This window comes from Gymnoscopelus microlampas, assembly GCF_963454915.1.
Source record: "Gymnoscopelus microlampas genome assembly, chromosome: 7".
NCBI classification, from domain to species: Eukaryota; Metazoa; Chordata; class Actinopteri; order Myctophiformes; family Myctophidae; genus Gymnoscopelus; species Gymnoscopelus microlampas.
Window position 1 is genome coordinate 14,805,713 of NC_139944.1, and position 24,099 is coordinate 14,829,811.

Below are 24,099 nucleotides of genomic sequence, written 5' to 3' on the forward strand. Positions count from 1 at the left end.
ACTAGCAAAAACAGCATTTTTTTTGTTAAGGTAAAGTGGTTAAATGTGTGTGAGTTTAAACAATATTTAACCAATGAAAAGTTCCAACAAGAGCTTGTGATCAACTAAATAATAACTACCTTACATTGGATTCATTCAACACAGGTTGGTATTTTTCCATTTCCTGAAAAGTAACAGTTTTGGACTAACACGGTTATCTGTCCTGTGCTTCTTACTGTGGTGTCACTCTGGCAGTATCTATAGAGGTCAATATCTATCTAATTCCTGGGGTGTTTTTCTCCCAGTAACTCCATCATGAGTGTGGGCTCGTGCTGGAGAAGGGCGTTGAACAGGGCCTCTGCTAAGGCAGTGGTAGTCACACTGCCCAGGATCCTCATGCGTGCCTGGTCTGTGTTCTCAGCTTGGACGTTGTTGGCCATTTCTTCAGGGAATCCCTCACTTCGCAGATCATCTACGATGGACTCCACGTTCTTGACTTTACTGACTAAACTCCCCCAATTCTTCGTAAGGAATGTCTTTATGTCTTAATGAAAATCAAAGGATAACATACTCTGTAACAAATGTCTTAAAGGACAACTTAGTTTTTTTTTACAGAAAGGGTTATTGTATTAGTTTATAATGATACTAATAAAAAGATTAGTGTTAAAAAATAAATAATTTATAGCTTTCTATCGTTATAGCAATTTTTTACTTGGGGCGGGGGCATTCAGGTAATTGGTAAAAAACACAATAAGCCCTCTATTTTTTTCTCCGCAAGGCCGAAGGCATGGAGGTCGGGGCAGAACCACTGCCCCAAATTGTTCACATCCGTCTGTTATAGCGCCACCAGGAGGGCGATTTTGCAATATTTTTTCATACTACTTCTACACATTTCATCCAAACATCACACAAATTAGTACACAGTATCTCTATAGTCATGTGATCAAGACAGATGTGTCTGTATTCCATCATATTCCATCCTGATTGGCTAAGATTGGCTTCCAAAGTTTGCATGAGTGGCCTGTTTTGTACAAAATGCCTCAAATCATGAACAGTATCCGATTGCCGTGAAATTTCCCACATTCCCACTAGGACAAGGATGAAATGCCACAGGGAAAAAAAGATGTTGATTGTATGACCTTCACTTCAAGAGTTATAGGCCAAAACGTGAATCTACCGGTTATAGCGCCACCATGAAGCTGATTTAAAAAATGTAGGGAGGCAACTTTGGAAGCCAATCTTGGGATGGAATATGAAAAATCATGACTATAGAGATACTGTCTACCGATTTGTGTGATGTTACGACAACATTTGTAGGAGTAATATAAAATACATTTGTTTTGCAAAAATCAGCCTGCTGGTGGCGGGGAAGAGGTTCAGTAAAGTAAATAATCCTGTAAAAATCTTTTAATTATTATCATTACAAACTAATACATTTCCCTCCTGCAGTGTTCCGGTCAAATCTGTCTGATTTACATTTTTCCTGAATCATAACTTTTGTGTTTTTCATCTGGGTGCCTTGAGACCGTATATATACACACACACAGACACAGACACACACACACACACACACACACACACACACACAGACACAGACACACACACACACACACACACACACACACACACACACACACACACACACACACACACACACACACACACACACAGACACAGACACAGACACACACACACACACACACACACACACACACACACACACACACACACACACACACACAAACCATTATTTTTTGGTAAAAGGATATAAAAGTAATATCTAAAAGGATTGTGAAGTAACTGTGCAGAGAACGGGTCTGTACTGTACCTGGAACAGAAAGGCTGCTGTTTGTTCTCTTTGGTACAGATGGTCCTGTGGTAGATGACAGAAGTGAAAAGCCCCCTTTGGGGGTATGGCTTCTTCCTACGTGAGAGTAGCACATGAATTTGTAAAGTAGATTAGAAACCTATGCAGTGGAAAGGGGTTGGAAATAATGTGAAGTGTACATAATGTTAACATGCATGGTACATCTTTATCAAACCAAAATGTACCTTTCAACTTTTTGTCAATCCCCAAAATGACAGATGTAAACAACATGCATCCGGTGAAATCCACAAGAAATGTGAGAAGCAGCATATAAGCCAGGGAGCACTGACACAGTCACAGTGTTGTTACTTAGGCTAGTAGTATGCAAATATGACTAGTTAAACTACTGGGTAATCAGAAGAGTAGGCACATGAGAAGCCTGCATGCTTTGGGAAATGGTCTGGAATATGGTAAAGTAGGCTATACATGATTTGAACATGCTTGAACATTTGACATTTAAGGCCTAATTTCAACAATTGCTATACAACCTGTGGCTGTGGATGTCATTATGGCATGAACAACAAGTTGAAAAGTAAATTGTGCAGAGTTAAAATCATGTTTTAAATGATTTCATACCATTTTCCAAAGCACACTTTCATTATTTATTTTTTCACATTTAGGAAACAGCTGCAAACAGCTGCCAGTTTCAAACTGCAAAACATAAATACACACAGGGGTGCACAGACCTAAAAAGTTATGTGCACCCCTGCATACACATGTCTGGTGTATGGTTGAAGAATTGCATTTCTTTGATTATGGTATGAATAGGACTTGTTACAGCCATGTTACAGTAAGTGTAATGCAGGTAGGTGTAAGACCTGTTTTGTTTGTATTGTGTGGTATAGGTATAACTGTGTCTAAATGATTAGTTTTCTATGCATTTTGGGGGGTTTGCCCCACCAAAACAATTTTGCCGAAAGTTGGGAGTTGGCAACCCTACCCAGTGCATCAAATCTGCCAGCTGGAATGGATAGAGAAAATGACATAGATGACCTTACCTTCTTTTATAAGATATATTTGTTGTTTCAGTGTAGGTGTGAGTAGTGTGTTCTGTAAAAACCTGTTTTGCCTCCCCTGGTGAGTGGGAATTATTACGGGGCCAGAGCTCAGCTCTGGACCTGTTTTGTTATTGGCAGTATTCTGTCACTTCTGCCACTTTTCGCAGTTCTGGCTGAACCGCGCTGTCGCTTTTTACGAAACTCAGCCATATGGTAGATGGTCATGAAAAACGATCAAAAAATAATTCTCACAATCTTTCGTCCAAAGGTGGCGCTATAGCATTCAATTGAAAATGCCAACTTTGACCAGGTACAACTCATGCCCTGTTTGACCTAGAGCCATGAAACTTGGATACACATATGCGTCTCCTAATGCTGAACAACTTTCACCCTCTGACTTTTGACCTCTGACCTTTAGATCTCCCACCATTTTGAATTATATGAAAAACAGTCATTGGCTCCTAACTTCTGCATTTTTTCACTTATGGAAAATCTGCTCCCTATTTTTTGTCGGCAGAGGTCCAAAGTTCAAGTGTTAAACGTTTCGTGCAGATTGCGCCAAAATCCCAGGATTCCATAGATTTTAACTATTGCAGTTTTATGAAAATTATTCATCTGCGCCTAAAACATACATGCAGACTCACATTTCTTTGAAACTTTGCAGAAATGTACAGGGTCATTCCAAATATCACTGAAACCAATCTTACTCCAATTGGCCAAAGGGGGGCGCTATAGCAATTTTTTGAAAATACAGACTTTAAACAGGCATAAGTCATGCCTCGTTTGGCCGAAAGTCGTGAAACTTGCTTACACATGTGCCTTGACTCATGAGGAACACACGTATAGATTTGACCATTAAGCTCCGCCCTTAGATTTTCCGCAATTTTGAGCAGTTTGAAAAATACTTGTTTTTGCCAGTTCTGGCTTAACCGTGCTTACGCTTTTTACGAAACTCGGCCATATGGTAGATGCTCATGAAAAACTACCAAGAAATAATTCTCACACTCATTCGTCAAAGGGTGGCGCTATAGCACTCAATTGAAAGTGCCAACTTTGAACAGGTACAACTCATGCCCTGTTTGAGCTACAACCATGAAACTTCGATACACACATGCGTCTCTTCATGCCTGACAACTTTTGTGGTCTGACTTTTGACCTCTGACCTTTAGATCGCCCACCATTTTGAATTATATGAAGAACAGTCATTGGCTCCTAACTTCTGCATTTTTTCACTTATGGAAAATCCGCCGCTTTTGTTTTGTCGGCAAAGGTCCTAAGTTCATGTGTAAAATGTTTCGTGCAGATTACTCAAAAATCCCAGGAGGAAATAGATTTTAACTATTGCAGTTTTATGAAAATTATTCATCTGCCCCTAACACATACATGCAAGACTCACATTTCTTTGAAACGTTGCAGTGATGTAGAGAGTCATTCCAAATATCACTGAAACCAATCTCACTCCAATTGGCCAATGGGGGGCGCTATAGTAATTTTTTGAAAATGCAAACTTTAAACAGGCAAAAGTCATGCCTCGTTTGGCCGAAAGTCGTGAAACTTGCTTACACTTGTGCCTTGACTCATGAGGAACACATCTATCGCTTTGACCAGTAAGCTCCGCCCTTAGATTGTCCGCAATTTTGAGCAGTTTGAAAAACACTTAAACCCAGGATTTTTCAGCTATTTGCGTGAAACTGTATCATCTGTCTGATCTCCTTTTTCACAGTTACTTGTCTGTTGGTCCAATGGTGTCTCCCTTAAATGAATGCCTCACAATCGCAAGGTCGCCAGTTCAAGCCTCACTTGATGCAGACTCAATTTAAGTTGAATTGTAAACAACATGACTGTATCAATGAATACATGTGCAAATGGTAAAGATAACCTGAAATGCTTATTTGAGAGTACGTTTTTTCAATGTATGACATACTTCATTCTGAAAATAGCTGATCTACAATCTCACAACTTTTCATGGTTTGTGAGCTTGATCGGCTACTTTCACTAGTTTTGGTTCTGAGGAGATGTACAATTTCTTCATTGGCATATGGTTTGTGAACGAGTGATCTTAGTGTTAGTGAAACAGGCCGCTTGGTTCATGAAAGAAGGCAAGAGTTTATGATCTTCAACAGACAATATCAGCCTGGACAAAGCTATAGCACTATAGGTAGTGTTGCAGCCTATTAGTCTGAAGGTTGAGAGTTCGAATCCTGTTAATGGCAATAGGTTGAGATGTCCAATCAAACCATTCTGTTTCCATCTCTCTCTCTCTCTCTCTCTCTCTCTCTCTCTCTCTCTCTCTCTCTCTCTCTCTCTCTCTCTCTCTCTCTCTCTCTCTCTCTCTCTCTCTCTCTCTCTCTCTCTCTCTCTCTCTCTCTCTCTCTCTCTCTCTCTCTCTCTCTCTCTCTCTCTCTCCATTCACTGGCCCCGTATTATCGCTGCTTGCAGCTATATTTTAGTTTGTCTTTGAACCTTTTTTAATTGATCCTTGCCTGCCTACTCTGTACTCATACCCTGACAAAAACGTGTTTGTTTCTGTAATAACACGCTTTAATAACTATATAACATGCTATAGAGTTAGTAAAAGTGACATAGTACAGAGTTCCAGCTTGTCAATTCGCTCCTTTGTTCATTTCAAGTCCTCCATAAATGAATAAATGAATAGCAACTGGACCCAAATTGAACCATTAAATAGTTGAGTTGTAGCAGGTTCCATGCATATACCCATGTTGGTTTTGTTATTCTTGTGTTGTACATTGGAAATGAATGCATTTATTATTGATTTTATTGTTTTAATAATTATTTTTGCTACAGTACCAATGCATTTTGTCGATAAAGATCATATGGCAATTCAATTCGGGTCAAGTCTCGAGCACATTAATAACTGTACCTTTAACTCTCAGCTTTTGTTGCTTCCACACTGTTTTGTCCTCAGGTCCCCTCACCTCCAATGAGAGGTCTGCTGTATTGAGATCCATGAACACCTCAAATGTTTGATGGTAATTTGGTCCATACTTCAGATGATATGGCGACGATTCCTGAAGACACATATACAGTAACTGTTTTACTATTGCATTGTATTGCCGTAGTAGTGCTAGCAGTGGTAGTAGTTGTACAGTAAGTAGGGATGGTAGTAGTAGTAGTAGTAGTAGTAGTAGTAGTAGTAGTAGTTGCTGTTGTTCAGTGGAGGTGGTAGTAGTAACAAACTCAGGTTGTAATGATATATTCAGGTTGTTTTCTCAATCTTTCTATATGACAAACTGATGCTTGCAAGCCAAAGGTAGCTCTCCCCCGCACCAACATCGGCGGCGGTAAGTGTTGGAAAGCGCCTGTTGCCGAACATCTGCTGTTGAATGGGCGGTGGGTGCACTGTCGCGTCAGGTCGGAAGTTGTGGGGAAGAGTCGAAAGCCGACTGAGCAAGCTCGGTCGTATAGGGTCGGCTTTCGACCGTCTGGTAGCAGCGGGCTGGCGGAGAGGAGATAGAGCTCTCTGGTTGGCTGATATAGGGACCCTTTCTAAAATGTGGTACATTTATTGTGTCCGAATACAACGTATATCCATGGTATATACATATTACTACAGCTAAAAATGCAGACATAAAGCATGGGACTGTGCACACGCGAGTGTGGCTCGTCTTATTCAAACACCAGCTGAAAATTATGATGAAACGCTATCCTGTATCCTGTATCCTGTATCCTACAGTAGGCTACTCGAACAGAAATGACATGGCTTCCATTTTTAAATTGATAAAAACAGATAACCTTGTGCCTATGCCCTAAGCACCCTGCAGTGCAGTAGTCTTCATCATTTCTCAAATGATTTAAGCATGTACATGTTCACGTGTTTGTTGTTGAAAATGTTTTTAGCAACATAGTAGCTGTTGGTCGATCACAGGCGCATTTAGCAACTCTTTTCCCCACACCTTCCAATCGATTGATCTCCCAACTTCATTTGACTGCCAGTCTGTAGTTCAGCCACGGTCGGAGGCACCCACACACACTCAACAATACCACCAGCATCCCTCCCTGATACCTCTTCTTCTGCTTAACAAAAATAGTATATTAAACCTATTATTTCCTAACATAATTATATTATATTTGATATTTTCACCGCGGAGTTGTATTTTCTTGATTAAAAGATCACAATTATTAAGCGAGTTGTGGTCCAGCTGTCCAGGTGACACAAAACAAGCAGTCATAGCCTGGCAGCAGCGATATCAAAAGGGGGAGGAGAAACAGAGACCTTGGTGCTCGTCTCTGGAAGTTGGTCTAAAATATCAATACATTTTAGGTGATAAATGTGCCATCCAATTGCTGAGTCTTGATTACTTCCATAAATACACCTACAGTACTAGTTTAAAACTTTGCTTTCAATATTCGGTAAGTTTCATAGCTATATTTTCTTCATAAAAGGTGGTTAGTGTGAACATAGCTTTAGCGTGTAATAGGCCTACCTGTGGATGTACTTCATGTGGACTACTGTGCAGACTGTACACTTGCTTTGGAGTGAGCACACAGTCTGAGGTAGTGGCGATGTATGTATCCTCTTTATGTTGTACTTTCACCTACAATGACACAAACACAACTTGACCAGTAAAAATTTCAGGCTACAGGCTACTTCACCAGCCTGTTACCGTCAATACTAGGGTATTTTTAAATATTGCTCCTTTGTCCTTAGTATAGCTTACTACAAACTTTGGTCTTAAATTGGTCACATGTGACCATATCTACAGACTAGCCTCTGGTTGTCAATTCAAAATCTGAGACAATTCAATGTTGAATTACAATAAATCTACAGAGATTCAAATTCTCTGTGATAATACGTACTGTAACAGATACATATTTTACCTCTTCAATAGTCACATTGCCCGGCAGCAGAAATACTTTCATCTCAAGTCTGTCACTTGGTGGTCGAAGGAACAGCAGAACTTGACCAAAGGATGGTTCGGGGGTAGGGTCAGGTTTAAAAAAGTTGAAAATCCTCAACAGCCCAAAGAGAGACAGGTGGGTCACATTTACAACCACGTGAGTCTTGGTCACTTCCACCGGTTTTAAGAAATTCACCCCCTCATCTGTGATGTGGGCCACAGAAAGGTCATCACCTGTGAAAGTTTTTTACATTTTGCAGATATTTAACATGAAACCTATTTTTCTATTAGGAGGTGGAAGTGAAAACCAGAAACAACACTCCTCGATGTGAGCCGAGTGCTGGCCTATTGAGTTTTACTTAGAAATTCCAGAATTGCGGGTATTTCGAGCATAGAAAGGAAACCAAAAATGGAAATAATTTCCCCCCCGCATAGTTGAACAATTTAAGTATTTGCTGATCTTAGCCCATTAAAATCGGGGAAGCATCATTTTAGTGTCATTTTAGATTTTAGCTATATACATAGAACATTGGTTGGCTATTCAAAAATAGAAGATATACAAGCTCATAGTGCTTCACTTCATTTTGTCCCAATATTGAGCTACGAGCCTCCTACCCACAACTTGGCTGAAGTGTGTTGGACTTTGTGAAACTTTGATCCCTCTGTGGTAACTATTATTTAATTCTAACATATACATCTGAATTACATTTTTTTTAATAAAAATTTGTTTATCTTGGAAACATGAAATGTACCCGCAATTCTGGAATGCTGGCTACAATTTGCATACTTGGCAAGTAGAAGGTATTGATTGATTGATTGATTGATTGATTGATTGATTGATTGATTGATTGATTGATTGATTGATTGATGTACTTTATTTAGTAATACATGAGAAACAGTACATGGAAGTACAATACAAGGTCTACTAAATTGGATAACTCGTAAAGCACATTGATAAGTGTTCTGTCTGGTTTTCACATGTCTTCCCCCTCACTAAGGATCAGGTGAATATTAGATATTGGCAATGTTCCCCTTTAAACAGTATAGATTCCATTTTACACTAAACAAAACCTCATGATTCTCCCTTCAACAACATGCCTAAACCATAAAATACATCCCATATTGGATTTCAACATATTATTGTCTGTTATACTGTGTCGCTTTGAACAACAATCTTGAAAGCAATTGGATAATGAGAACAGTGCCTCACCGGGTGTAATTTCACAGTGTGGCAGGTGTACCTGGCAGATAGACTCCTGAGGACACTCAATGCTAAACAGCGGCCCTGCAGGAGTCCTTCCAGTCAGCCATCTTTCAGCCCACTGAACAGTCCTGTAGAGGACTTCTCCTTCCCCTGTTGTTTTAAACTTCAACCTTGTCAGACTGCAATGGAACAGCCCTGCCCAGGGGAACTTGAAGCTGTGACACAAAACTATTTTTATTGATACAATCTGTTGACTTCATTAGCCACATGTTGCATCAAGTTACAGCTACAATCACAGTGGTTGGTTCAATAGAAACATGTTAATGGAAAAGGAAGACTCTGGTGAGTGATCACAGCTGCTGGGCTCAAGGACATAGATTCTATATTGGTACCAGTGGCTTCCAGTATGTTACCTGTATTCTATAGTTGTCTGTTCTGTGTGCGTACTCGGGGAAAAACGGGTCTGAAAGACAGAAAGCAGTGAGGAAACAAGCAATCAGTATTTTTCCTGATGCTTAGCCTGTGCATGTGATTATCCTTTAGATGAGCTAGTGTTACTCAAACTGTCCCCGTTTGACTTCATAAGAAGATACTATAGTCTATAAAGACATGCACGCTCACCATCTCACTTTGCAGGACCACTCAAATGGAACTTTTTTTAAATGACTGTGCCCATTGGATAATGGTGGTTGAGTACAATTGACTAATGTTGATGATGTAAGTATTGTGCACCAGAGTAATGCAGAGTTGGAAAAAAAATCTTACTTTTCTGCATACTCACCTCCTCTCTCCTGTACAACGACAAAAGCTGATCGGCCAGAGATGGTTCACAAGCCTCAAGGCCTAATTGGTCGGTGAGTGAGCCGTCCAAGTTGGCAAGCTGTAGTGGACGGAATAGATTATAATGTGAACCAAAACAAACACCACACTCAGGCAGGTGTTCAGCTCAACTTGATTGGGAATCGCAGAATATTGCATATTACTGCACTGCAGTGTGTAAGTTATACACTAATCTCTCAAGAACAGATTCTGCTCTGCGTTTGAATGGTAACCACACCTTTCGCCCCAAATCCCTTTCGCCCGTGTTTTTGAGCGGAACTTTCACCCACCCCCAGACTTTTCACCCAGAGCTTTCACCCACCCCCAGACTTTTCACCCAGAGCTTTCACCCACCACCAGACTTTTCACCCAGAGCTTTCACCCACCACCAGACTTTTCGCCCAGAGCTTTCACCCACGGTTTGTGTGAGAGAATGAGAGAGGGAGAGGGGGGCAGCATGTTCACTTTGAGCTGCTATTCTTTTAGCCGATAAAGTATAGTTTTGGACCATGACGGAGGCGGGACTTAACCAGCTCTCAACTTCCGGTACAATTCCGCAGTGCATTCCCAAAGCTCGCTACTATACACACACACACACACACACACACACACACACACACACACACACACACACACACACACACACACACACACACACACACACACACACACACAGAGAGAGAGAGCTTTTATCTAACCCTAACCCTCTCTCATTCTCTCACACAAACGGCCAGCTAGCTTCACTATCTATTATTAACTGTAGCGGGCGAAATCTCCGCGAAAGGGCGAAATCTCTGGATGAAATCTCCGACTTTTTGGGCGAAATCTGTGGATGAAATCTCCAAATTTTTGGGCGAACGTCCGGCCGGGCGAAAGGTGTGGTATTCGTTTGAATCTGTCGGTAGCCGTGTTGACAACCCGTGCGCATTGCTTACAAGTGGGCGTGCTATCAGATCAGGAAGCAGGTCGCGCTTTACCCAATCAAATGTAGTGGGCGGGATTTACGTGTGTGCCGTTCCTTCCCCACTAGAAACAAGCCGAAACTCATTAAACAATAGCGTCCTCGAAGCGGACAAGACCACGGAATGGGTTCCCAGATTGGTTATACACTTACCGGGATGTGCTTTGCTAAGGTCACATGCCCTGACTCCACTGGCGTTCGGGAGATGCTGTCAAAGGGACACATGTCTGGAGGGTAAAGACCAGAGAAAGAGTGTTGAAAGAGTGTGAATTTTGAGGAGGTGGGATGAACAGGCTTAAATGTGGTGATAAGGGAGGGTGAGGATCTGCTAAATAAAATTGCATGCCAACACAGGAACTGAACTGAATCTGCTGGAGGCAGACATAAATACATTTGGACCAAGTCTGAGGTCTCTTGTGCACATAATGATGAGTCAGCTGGTTGATAATAAGCCTGTTTCACCACCTATAAGATTACACCAACATTCAATCAGCTCTTCACAACTGAGTCTATTCCAGCTCTGTTGCATTGGAAGTAGAGTAAATGATCAATAGAGAATGGTCTGTGTTCTCACCTTCTGCCCGTGGGCGTCTGTCTCCTGGTTTGTCCTGTTGTGGTTGCACTGGGGAGCTGGCAGGGCTGCCCATCTCGATGGCTCCTCCACTGAGGTTTTTATACTGACTTGATGACACTGCAGGACAGAATTCAAGTTACTAACTCTGGCAGCCTCTCACGCGGGAGTCTTTGTCTGAGGCTATTTGCTTTGATGATGGGGTAGGGGAAGGAAGGGGTCCTCACTTGTAGATATGGAAACTATTGAAAGCCCTAGGAGGGAAGGGGGGCTGAGGATGTATTATTATTATTATTAATGTTCATACAAAAATGATCAAATCACCTTTAATCTGTTCAGAAAACAGGCGATCTTTCACAACGTCTGGCTGTTTTCTGAGATCGTGTTTCTCCTGTTGGGGTTCTGCTTGTGTGTAGACTTGTGTGTTCCGGGCAGACTGCTCCAGGCACAGCTTGCTGCTATGTTGGAACATCTCACCCTCCTCTTCACCAGCCAGCTTCCTCCTCTTACATGTAATCTCGTGATGCTCTTCAGATTCTCTGCTTGGTTCCTTTTATGAATTATGATCACAAGGTTATTTAGTCATGCAAACACAAACATCACCAGCATTTGATGGTGCGGCACGGCAGAGCCTTCCTCAGCATAATCCGTGAATGTTTATGTTGAGGAAGGCTCTGCCAAAATGCAATTTTGTTTTTTACTTAAAATACATTTTGCTGGGGATCTTTGTGCTTATATGAACATATTCTGAGCCGTACACGTTAAGAGACTATTCATTGGGTTTTGAGTCGTGCTTGCATTTTCTTATAGCTCTACTTCAAAACCATTGTTTAGTATTATTGTATTGCCATATAGTAAACTGGTTGTCAACCTTTTCTGGATCAGGTTCCCACTTGAAAATCTTGAAACTGTTCCCGTCCCACCCATCTGACCACTTAGTGGTCAGACTGGTGGGCCACGTGTTTATTTTAATGAACAATCAATCGATTGTGTTCTGACTTGGATTAATAAGTTCCTATTTATCGGTATCAAAATGAACACACATTTCACAAGATTTTAAAGAATTAGCAACTTCTCCCAAAAAAATGATAACTGTTATATTTTCAATAACATCTTTGTGTTTTGGCTTATTATTTGGGGGCCCATTTTTAATATCCTCACGGCCCACCAGTAGGCCCCCGGCCCACAGGTTGAGAATTAAAAATAAACAGTTTCACAGCAGATATTAATGTGCTAATAATACTGTAACTAGACGTCTATGTGCAAACTCTCACCTCTTTATTCACCCCCATTCTACCAGAGCTGCACTCCTGCTTTGAGAGTGTTGTGTCTTCATTGATCTGGGTCAGGGTGTGTTTCTGCAGTGCTGGTACGGTGTTGTGTTTTCTGAGGTGATTCTTACAGTAGGAGGCGCTACACGTCAGACAGGTCTTGACGGCTCTGCGGGGCTTGAGGCTGGAGCAAACATCACAAGCTGCTTCAAGCTGCTTTGGCTTCTTCTTCGTCTTCTTCCAAGCTACATCCCCAGATCCAGTCTGTGCAAGAGTGGAGCAGTCTGTCTGCTGGAGAACTTTCAGCACCGAGGACAAGGCTTCATTAACAGAGAGCTCAGGACGGACAGGGTACCTCTTCTTACACTTCTTACACACGTAGTCTCCTGTGGGGCTTGGCTCTGCCCAGTATGTATTGATGCAACGCTCACAGTAACTGTGTCCACAGGGAATGGAGACAGGGTCCGTCATTATGGAAGAACACTTACAGCACCGGATGTGCTGCAGTATATGAGATGAGGAGATGAACTTACTGGAGCTGAGGGGTCGTGTTATATTAGACAGGGTGAGAGTGAATAATAGATGGAGAGAGGGAGACAATGTTGAGTAGAAACCTTTTATCTCCATATATTTCAATGTCCATATTTCAATGTATTTTTGTAAATGAATGCCCTACTTCGTCAAAGAAGTGACGAAATCTAGCGAAAATAGCGTATCTATACAAGCTCACAACGTCGTGACACGTTGTGATCTTGTAGATCGGCTTTAAATTTTAAGTGAAAGTAAACTAAATAATAACTAGGCCTACATTGTATCCATTAGATATCAAGTTATTTTCCCCCCAATTTTCTGAAAAGTAAATGATCTGGACATTTCCACCCTACGGCATACGGCAACAATATTCTAAAGCTAAACTATTAAGTGATAAAGACCAAGCTTCTTCACCTCAGATCAGGAGACCAAGTCTGTGTCTTGAAATTGATGGGTGGATTCATTGACTTGTTACTCATCATAGACAGACAGCTGGTAGAGGGACTGTCTGTGCTCTCCTTAATGCTGAAAATCATACAGTAAAGCTGCTTGTTAACATGTCTGATCTTAACAGCTCAAGTCAAAGTCAGTTCTACTTTGGCTTGCTTTAAAGTAATTGTCTGGCAAGACAGTCTCATGGATGGATTAAGTCATAATATAAAAACATATGAAATATATACAAATATTTTATATCTTATCTGATACAGAAACAGGCATTAATCCTCAACAAATGCATTAATTGAAATAATTCACCCTGTATTTGCACTCCTTCTGCTGGAGCTCTGCAGTTTATCATATATTATCTTCACTTCTTCATACTGCTCAGTGACATCTGAAACATCATTGTTTAAAATGTATTTCACTAGTGACTGCAATAGCCAAATGAACTTGTTTTGTAAATTCAAATTTCAATATACACGACTGGTTGATTGTGAAATCTTAGCGTTACCTGGGACTGAGTTGTCATTTGTCTTGAGTGACTGGTCAATGGATGTCAGCATATCTTTTTGTAATGTTTCCAACAATTTATCCTAGAATGAAGATGAACTGCTCAGTGCCAGAATAAGATGTGTGATGAATCTGAATTTAGCTCAGTGGACTTTTATAAACATTTACAATACACACATATTCATATATAGATATATTTATATATATATATATATATATATATATATATATATATATATATATATATATATATATATATATATATATATATATATATATATATATATATATATATATAATAGTTATATTTATATATGTGGGAACTTCAATTCCAATTAAGAGAGCACATTTATATGAGCCGTTTGGTGTTCCATAAGTTGCGATGTGATTAACACACTGTCGACTTGTAGATCTCTTATTTCAGCGTCAGTATCAACAGGTGTTGTTTAGCCACTCTGGTATTTCTGACACACTACTGCTACTTGTATTGGACGGTCGGACATGCCAGTGGAGAGAGAGAGAGAGAGAGAGAGAGAGAGAGAGAGAGAGAGAGAGAGAGAGAGAGAGAGAGAGAGTGAGAGAGAGAGTGAGAGTGAGAGAGAGAGAATTTTGATTGCTATTTTTGCTATCTATATCAACAACGAGACCCAGATTTCCGTTCATTAATATTTGAGCATATAGCATAAGAAATGTCTGAGTAGTGTAGGAGCAAGAAACAGCACAAACGATCTCTCCGGCTTTAAAGGGTCTAAGGGCTGTGGGAAGAGTTTAGCAGAACAGAGGGAGAGAGAGGGTTACAGCAAACTTGCATGCGAGGAAGAGAGGAGTCAGAAAGTTTGTGACAGAGTTTGTTTGCTGTATTGCTGACACTTGCTATCTTGCTGTAATAAAACCTTTCTATTATACTTCAAGTTTGAGAGTGCCTTCATTCTACCAATCTACTATTTACTGGATTACAAGTAGGACCTCATAGAAAACCCAACAGTAGCTAATGGAATTTGGTCTGAGATACATAGAGTGTTCGACAAACCTTCAGACTCTCCACTAGATGCAGCATGTGTTCCTTAGCCTTTACAAACATGGTGGATTTTGATGTGTTAAGATGCGCATGCATCTCTTGCCTCATGTTTTCCAGCGTGCCTTTTCCACTGAGCTTTGCTGCTTCTATAGCAAACAGAAATAGAACAGACTTGAATTTTCTTACATGCTCAACCCAAAAGTGCTCTTGTGCAAAGTGATAGGACAAACATTTCGGTCACAAGACCATCGTCATTGCCATAGGAATATTACAGTATGCTTCAATCAAAAGGTACGTCATACACATATAGGAGGCATGTATAAGAGACACATTTGTAACGTGCCATTGTTACTCACTGTCATAACATGGCTGCATGGATTGCTGGATTGAGTTTGTTAGACTGGAGTAGATATTTTTCTTTTTTTCACGGATGACATTGGCAAGTTTTTTCTTTAATTTCTCCTCCTGTTAAAAGGAACTTAAAAATTAAAACTGAACACGCAGAGAAGAAAATAAACTATAAGCATTAAATAATCTGCCTTTAGAACAATTATTGTCATGGTACAAAAATAACATGGTATGAAAATAATTGTAATTATACCTCTGTCTTTAGAAATGTCATTTGCAATGCAACACCTTCGTGCTTGTCACTGAAGCTGTCTGTGTCAAGTGTGAATTTATCGATGGCCTCTTTGATGGGTCCAGGTCTTCCTTCATTCCTGAAATATATGATCTGTATTGAGTTAAAGAAGCCCTTTTACACATGCCCTCCCTCTCCCCAAAAATATTTTATGCCTACTGATAGTAGGTACTCACGGGAAGGTCTTGCTGAACTCTTGATCAATGGTTTCTCTCAAGTGTTTGGATAATCTCTCATTGAGATTCACTTCGGTCTTTCTTTTGTTTTTTAGTTTTTTGTAAATGCCATTTTTCTGAACTAAAGACTTCAACATTGAATGATTTACAGTTTTTCCTTTCTGAAATAATTGAGAAGATTGCATTTACAAGATATTTTGGTACAGATATTATTCACATAATAAAAACTTTTCGTTTTCGACTACAACAACCAAGTGAACCTGTAACGTATTTCACAGGTTCTGGATTTTCCTCCTGACCTTACGGCTGGGTTTCACATAAGATTCTTAGAACCTAATTTGGGCCATGCTCTTTTTTATTAGTTCTATTTTAAAGGTAGGGTAAGTGAAATGATTTTGTTAAAAAAAGTGTTAATTGGCTCTATATTCTAATATTATCATAGAGTGTTTGTTCAGTAACTGGGGTGTCCCTATCACTCCAGCTCTTTAGTAAACATGAAAAAAAGGATTCAGGGCAGGATACCAATTTTATCCAATCAAGAGAGAGAACTCACACAGGATAACAGGATAAACAAGTGAAACGACACAAAGAAATGAGCAGACACAATTGGAACTGGAACACTGTAAAATGTAAGCTGATAAATGGGTAGTCTCTCCTGATTGGCTGAAATTGGCAACCCACCTGGACATACATTGTCTTTGAATTAAAGAGCTAGAGAGACAGGGAGACTCCTGTTACTGAACAAACACTGAAAGTTTCAGGTTATGGAAGGATTTGGGTTGAAAAGAGACAAAATACTGTACTCACCGTGACACCCTTCAAGATGCTCTCACATGATTCTAGTGACAGTCGAACCCCTTTATCAAGGCATCTTTTAAAAGCCTCTTTACACTTCATCATGGTTTGATCGACATCATCAATCCAATCCTGAAGTCTTGTTTCCAGGTCTTTGCACACGTCTGCTTTGAGGGAACCCTAAAATAAAAATGGCGCACTCAGAACAATAACCAAAATGTGTATTACATTATCTCCTTCTGTGTGTGTGTGTGTGTGTGTGTGTGTGTGTGTGTGTGTGTGTGTGTGTGTGTGTGTGTGTGTGTGTGTGCGTGCGTGCGTGCGTGCGTGCGTGCGTGCGTGCGTGCGTGCGCGCGTGCGCGAGTGCGTGCATTATGTAAGTATAGCAGCATTTGAGAAAGAGACGTTAGGACCATTTTCCCGGCCCTCACAAGAAATGGTTTCATGCTCAAAACATATTTGGGGAGTTAGGGTTAGGATTGGGATTGGACATGGGGTTAGAATTATTTACATGTTCGTACCGTTTCTGGTGTATTTGCTGCTTTCATCAGAGAAAGTATTCCACAGGCTCCAGAGACATAATAGTTGGTCTTTGATTGATGGTTATTGAGATCTTTCACAAATTGCTGAAGTTGGGGTATTTCTGGAAAAGGATTTGTAAAATGTTTTGTATTTTGCAGTCAAATCTACTGTACAAAATGTATGTTTAGCTTAAATTGAGTAATTGAATTATTTTCACTCCGTACTACACATATTTGTAAAGTGTAAAGCCCTGTCCTACCAGTGTCATCTTTTTGCAGATACTGTAACTCGTTTAAGTCTTTAGAGGTGACTGTGAACACTTGGAAAAAGCCACTGTCATCACTGAAATGTTTCTGAAAAGGAATGCAATTACAATACAAAATGTAATTTCACATTGTGTGAAATGAACAGTGTGTGTGCGTGTGCGTGCGCGTGCGCGCGTGCGCGTGCGCGTGCGTGTGTGTGTGTGTGTGTGTGTGTGTTAAGATGTGCATGTACATAGTATGTCAGTATACTGCATAAACACATAAACAAACACACATACACACACAAATAGAGTTGGGCAATGGCCATGTTCACTTTCAAATCATGTTGATGCACCAGTAAACATACTTAAAACAATGCATGTGTACTGTCAGAAGCACATATGGACCCGTGTGGCAACTGGTCCCCAAAATACCAAACACATGCAGGGAAAAACATGCCAATTTCTTTCTAGAAATTGTCATTTCACCCATTCGCTCAATGTTTCTCAACAAAACACCTGCCGAAAAAGGCTTTAAAACATACCTTGATGACCCCCTTTTCTTTGTCGAATTTCTTTCGCACTTGTTCCTTGACTCTTTTGTTTTTTTGCAAAACATATTGACGTGTCTCCTCATTTGACCTGGAAGAAGATTTACAATCCTACTGTATTATGTTAAAATTCATTTTCATCTAGAACCTTTAGTACTGAAAACACATTAAATACATCTCCACCCTGAAAAACTTTCTAGAATCACCAACAACCTCTCCAGCGATGGGATCAAAACTTCTATCATGAGGGAAATCTGCTGCAGCATCATAAGAAACTTTAACAATGAATCAACTATCTATTCTGTGCTATCAACTAAATATATGTGTCATGTCCTGTCATAATATCTTAAAGTGTATCTTACTTCTTGTATTTGTCATCAATAACATCAGATTTGGTGCAGATGAAACTGATGCTTCGACACTCTCCACCATTTCCAATGAGACTGATGGTCTGGGTTAAGATCTCCCATGGTTCCTTCACTGAATCTACTCGACTTGTGTCACTACTCACAATCCACACAGCAGAACAATCTCCTACAAACTAGAAGAAAAGTATTGAATGCTTTTACAAAGATATACAATAGATATTATATCTTAATTGAATACATTATCATCATAATATGATGTTATGGCTTAAGTACTGTAGAAAAGCACAAGTACATTTTAACTTATAAGGTCTCAAAAGTTGTTGTTTTTTAGCTACTGTAAATAACTTACCCTTTTCCACATTTCATCTCTGCTCTTGTTACAGTCTCCAGTTCCAGGAAGATCTATAAGTGCAACATGCTGAAGAAGTTTGCTGGTATTTGGTATTTTAATAGTAACACACTTCACTAGTGGCCAATACCGTGTTCCTGTGTTCGATCCGGTCTCTTCCTCACTGTCTCGTCTTGTATACTTTGCAATTTTGTCAGAGAGCCCTGAGGACTGGAACATATATTCAGGTGAATTAAAGGTTTCATGACATTCAGTTTTACAACACATTAAAAGTCTTTGTCATGGTCCTTCAAACTTGTATAAAAAGTTTTAACTGAAAATTCCACTCCAATGAGCCATTGCAGGTGTTTTTCTCTCACATTTCTAAAGCCTTTTCAACTGCAATGTAAAAAGTAATCTTTGCCTGCCTCTGTTGAGGGATTTTGCCTGTCAAACATCGCCTCTGCTCAACCTGGGTCTTTTTCTCTCACACACTCTCACTCACTCACTCACACACACACACACACACACACACACACACACACACACACACACACACACACACACACACACACACACACACACACACACACACACACACACACACACACACACACACACACACACACACATCATCATCATCATTCTTCAGCCTGAGTAACACATAGGGAAGCTCATCCTGAAAAACATAGCATCAAAAACGTCTTAACTTACTGTGTTACATTTCAGTATCTTCTTTTGGGACTGGCGAAATTCTGGAACCTCTCTAAAAGTCTTGTCCATGTAGTCTTTAACAACTGTAAAGTTCTTAATATCTTCTCCATACAGTGCTGAGATCTTTTCCTTAATATCATCGTCAGAATCACCTTCCTCATTTCTTTCGGAATCAGGATTCTTCAAAAAATCCCACAACTCATCTTCCCATTCCTGAACAATTTAATAAAATCTCATTAATAGTACATGATAACATCACTTTTGCATCATTTTGCACACAATAGGTCATGTTCCACTTAGCTTTACGTATAGCAAGAATATGTTATTTTTTACCTTTACTGGGATGAACTCGATCTCTGCTATGTATTTGGAGTCTATCATATTTGCCAGCACTTGAATCATGACTGAGGTACAAGCACTGATATCTCCAGAAGGCAAGAGATCTTTCTCCCCAATAATGGCATTTATCAAGGAGCTTTTCCCATCTCCTGTTCTACCAAAGACACCCACCAGCTCCATTTTGCTCCTCTCTAAATCACAAATCTTTCCCCTGTTGTGATAAAACAACAACAACAGCAACAACTTTAAAACATGGTTATGTGTGTGTGGGTATAATAGCAATAGATCCTTATATAAAAAATTGCCTTGTGGGGGGACAGCGGACAGTTTAATTTAAACATAACATGCCCATATATGGAAAAGTGGGCATCACAAATGCATCACAAACACAGTGTGTAACATGCCCATATAGAGACTATTCTGGTGCGCAGGCAGTTATATAAACCTGGTAGTGGTAACGGGTACACTGATGATGTCACACTCTGACTGTGATATCACAAGCTTAGCTCACAGAGGTTACCATGTATGGAGATTATTCTGGCATGGGGACAGTTTGGCGTACGTTATCGCCGAGAACCCAAGGGAGAATAGGACTGTGAAGTTGAAGGCAGTGTGAATCACGTCCCACTGCCTTTCCTCCGTCATTAATTTGACCATGTGAGCTTGTACAGTAGATCTGATATTTTAAAATATCCGAATAAAAAAATATGGTTTACAATTTATCCCAGTAATTTGAACCCCACTATTATTGGGGTAACATTTGCCAGAAATAGCAGATCTTCAAGCGCACAATTGGCCCCTTTTCCACCAAAAGAACTTTGATTTTAGAACTGGTTACGTTCACAGACGTTACCATGTCCGCCATTGTTTGTATCGCATCTATATCTTCCAACCTGTAGAATAGGGACACGCCCACTTTGGTTCCCAGTTCAGGGCAAGAAAAACCAAGCATCTTTTTGTTCCAGTTCAGAACTAAGTTTTAGGGTTCTGAACTAATTCATTTTCAGTGGAAACACTCACAACCCCAGTGGAAAAGGGGCCAATATGTGTCGTGTTGTGATGCTGTGTATGCAGACTTACAAAGACATACAGAAGAATGTAATCCAAGTACATTCATACAATTTTAACATAGGCTACTTGACAAGTAAAATAGCAAAGAACAACATGGGTACTATATGTAATAATAATAATTGTTAGTATAAGAATAAAGTTGGACACTGGACTGTTTTTTAACAAAAAGTCATTTTAGTTGGAGGCTACTCACTTTATAAATTTGTTGAGCTCTGTCTCCTGACTGATTTTATCATAAACATGTTTCATGATATCCTTCACCTTAGAAAATTCAGCTTCTGTAAGAGATGAAAATGATAAATTCAACCTGAATCAGCACTACATGGGATAGCTAAAGAGCTATTGTATATACAGTATAAACAGACTGAATTTGAAAGACTGATTGCTTTATATTGTTTAATGTGCTTGAAATTACTTTCAGTCATTATAACATTTTATTTTTGGATGTTGAGGAAAAGCTGTTAAAGCATCTGTACAGGCATACCATCGATTGTTGCATTGCCACGGTGTTGTTTATAACTTAGTTGCAATGCATTCTGCTCACCTGAAAATGGATGCATTTAAACAGAAAGTATAGCCAATCTCAAAAAGATGACAATGTATGTTATTAACATACACAATGGTCATTTTAATCTGTGGCAGGAATATCCTTTAATCAATACGGCATTGTTTTAATATTATATTAAAATGTTAATGAGGGTCTTTACCTTGCATCGGTTCCATATCAATATTACTGGTAGAGGCCCCAATCTGAAGGTAAATATAATAAGCCAACATTTAAAGAGACCTGGTATAGCGCCACAAAAGCGCCAAAAAACAGGCCTTGCTGACCATCAAGGCCACGTTGCGACAGGTTGTGAGCTTGTAGATCTGCTATTTTTGCCGAATATTGAATGTTCACCTATGATGATGATGTGGTTAAAAGACAGGCCTTGCAGAAAAGGTCTGAGTGTGTACTGCGGTCTATCATCACTTGCCGTTATTGTGTGCTATTGTACTGTTGTCTGATACGTAGAGTGCCTTGGAAAGGAATTTCCCCTTGGGAACAATAAAGTCTAAGTTCTATACTTTGTAAAATGGGTAACATCAGTTGAAGTTGCAGTTACACATTGCTAATGACATCTGCAAGATTTTACATAGGGGAATGGGGTGTGCATGTGTGGCATGAGCAACAGGTGCCAAACCAAAGCCTGTCTGGAAGCTCTTCTGTCGTAGCTGTGGCACAGGATAATGTTTAGAGTCTAAACAATTGATGGTGCAAAGAAATACGCTCCGTAAAATACAGTCTTAACGTTAGACTTTATTTCTTTGCACCATCAATTGTTCCACATCTGCCACTAAACTCCGGAGAAATAACAAATATGCAGATGCAACTAGTCCTAACAGATGTGGCAGCATAATTATGCTGAAGCATTTGAGGAGATTCGTTCCAGAGGCCAGATTTTCTGTTGTGTTTTAACAGAAGTGTATCTCTTTAATGAAGAATGAGCATAAATCAAACATGGTTTATTTCTTGAATAAAATATATTGATAATTTACAGTTAAGCTGTCAAAGACGCACACCCATTGTGTTTTTTTCTCCCCCATAAAAGCTACTGTACCTGTTGGTGCGGTGTCTTTAGTTCGCCACTGAGATAAATGTTAGGATGATGAGTTTTGATGTGTCCTAGCATAGCTGAAGTGCTGCCTGACGCAGGCCGAGGAATTATTTTGTCACATATCTGACAAATTGTTTGTGTTTTGTCAGGCTTGCCATCATCCCCTTTCACAAATTCAAAATGATTCCACACTGCTGATTTGAGGTTGAGTGGGCGACCTGCAATCTTAGGTTTACTGGCCATCTTGAAGTTTTAAAAAGGGTGAAACTGCAAAACAAACACATAAAGGATAGCAGTCATAATCTTAAAGGACCATTTTCAACCTATCTTCATATAATTGGTCCTCACTAATGCTCAATATAATATGATACCATTTTTGTCTACTTGTGTCTCAGAGGAGACACCTATTTTATATTGAAACGGTGGCCAGGGTGTCATTCCCGCGAAAATGACATCATCCGTCTGGAAAACGGAAATGCACCGGTTTCCTGTTTGGCCAGGAACTACCGGACCGGTTTCCTGTTTGGCTAGGAACTACCGCGCTAATAACAAAAAGGAATCTCATGCTGTTTTTAAGAGATAGTAGGATTTGAAGATCGAAAAACAACATAAAGAAAACACAGCTCACGGTAACTAAAGCTCCACTGGCTAAGAGAAACGATCCACAGATAGTATAAAACAATTAAAGGAACGCTTTTTGAAATGCTTCCGTCTTCCGGTGAAAACAAATGGAATTCTGGGTAACGCAGGAATAAACAAACGTACTTGAGTACTTGAGTAAATGTACCTACTTAACACCACTGGGACCTTGTTTGACAGAATCGCAACTGATTTGTGTCCGTTTGAAGGCCTATAAAATTCAAGATACTGTAGTACATAATTGTTACAGAACAAAAATAAAACTGACAACAGTTTTAGATTTTAGTTTTTTTTAGAACACAACAGAGTTCAAGCACTGTATTGCAAGACACCACGGCTGTGTTGTCTGTCCTTATCATGACTTGCTTCCCAGACACAACTGGGAGGAAGCGTCTCAGAGCCAGCGAACCGCCTCCATCCCAAGGAGGTTTACATGCTACCCCTGCTGTGCAGGAGGCCAACATAACTTGTGGCGTCAGACATAACTTGTGGCGTCAGACATAACTTGTGGCGTCCAAACCAATATTGGACCGGGCGCGTGTGCAACAGGCCCAGTGGCACAGCCTGGGCAGCTGCTGCAAAGAGGCCCAACAGCCTCTAAAACTCACAGACAACGACCTGTGTGACATGCAGTCTGTGATGCATTTCCTGATTGTCACCTTCCTTTTCTGTGTCAGGCATGCTTTCACGGTGACAGAATACAGAAGTCCAAAATACTCCACTGACTGGGCCGGGACTAAGCTGCTCATTCCTGCATTCAGAGGGATGCAGGAGCCCGAGCAAAACCAGACGTGCCAACACAACCTCTGTGTGGCTCCGTTGCTGGCTCTCTGATAGTGCACACACTAGCCAGTCAGCGAGATAGTTGAACACTCGAATGCCCCCCCACCGCAGAGGGATCAGCGCTGTATCCACACATTTCGTAAACGTTAGGGGTGACAGGGACAGACTGAACGGGAGGACGTTGTATTCAAAAGCCCTCCCCTGAAAGGCAAACCTGAGAAATTGCCTGTGAGCCGGCCTGATTGGAATGTGAAAATAAGCATCACGAAGGTCCACTGTTGTGAACCAATCGCCTGCCCTTATGG

At 40.3% G+C, this 24,099-nt stretch overlaps 2 protein-coding genes across 2 annotated transcripts in view; both read right to left on the minus strand.

Moving 5' to 3' along the window:
* LOC311049235 (nuclear GTPase SLIP-GC-like) overlaps positions 1-24,099 on the minus strand; it is a 55,282-nt gene that overhangs the window by 29,062 nt on the left and 2,121 nt on the right. Inside the window, exons 2-20 of the mRNA XM_084062732.1 lie at positions 22,376-22,639; positions 21,482-21,524; positions 20,968-21,052; positions 19,698-19,914; positions 19,365-19,577; positions 18,672-18,881; positions 18,317-18,495; positions 17,949-18,045; positions 17,419-17,512; positions 17,159-17,280; positions 16,650-16,817; positions 15,843-16,003; positions 15,628-15,745; positions 15,383-15,491; positions 15,039-15,172; positions 14,010-14,091; positions 13,814-13,892; positions 13,475-13,585; positions 12,533-13,067 (exon numbers count right to left, since the gene is read on the minus strand). Of these exons, the coding sequence (XP_083918858.1) occupies positions 12,533-13,067; positions 13,475-13,585; positions 13,814-13,892; positions 14,010-14,091; positions 15,039-15,172; positions 15,383-15,491; positions 15,628-15,745; positions 15,843-16,003; positions 16,650-16,817; positions 17,159-17,280; positions 17,419-17,512; positions 17,949-18,045; positions 18,317-18,495; positions 18,672-18,881; positions 19,365-19,577; positions 19,698-19,914; positions 20,968-21,052; positions 21,482-21,524; positions 22,376-22,615 (2,997 nt within the window). The 5' untranslated portion in view covers positions 22,616-22,639. The remainder of the gene's footprint in view (positions 1-12,532; positions 13,068-13,474; positions 13,586-13,813; positions 13,893-14,009; positions 14,092-15,038; positions 15,173-15,382; positions 15,492-15,627; positions 15,746-15,842; positions 16,004-16,649; positions 16,818-17,158; positions 17,281-17,418; positions 17,513-17,948; positions 18,046-18,316; positions 18,496-18,671; positions 18,882-19,364; positions 19,578-19,697; positions 19,915-20,967; positions 21,053-21,481; positions 21,525-22,375; positions 22,640-24,099) is intronic.
* LOC311049413 (NACHT, LRR and PYD domains-containing protein 1b allele 2-like) lies at positions 258-11,730 on the minus strand (the record flags this gene model as incomplete). Its single annotated transcript, XM_084062985.1, has 11 exons — positions 258-523; positions 1,808-1,852; positions 5,726-5,873; positions 7,290-7,400; positions 7,684-7,937; positions 8,914-9,122; positions 9,321-9,370; positions 9,689-9,787; positions 10,841-10,914; positions 11,262-11,378; positions 11,583-11,730. The coding sequence occupies 11 exons, from the start codon at positions 11,728-11,730 to the stop codon at positions 258-260; spliced, it is 1,521 nt and encodes a 506-aa protein (XP_083919111.1).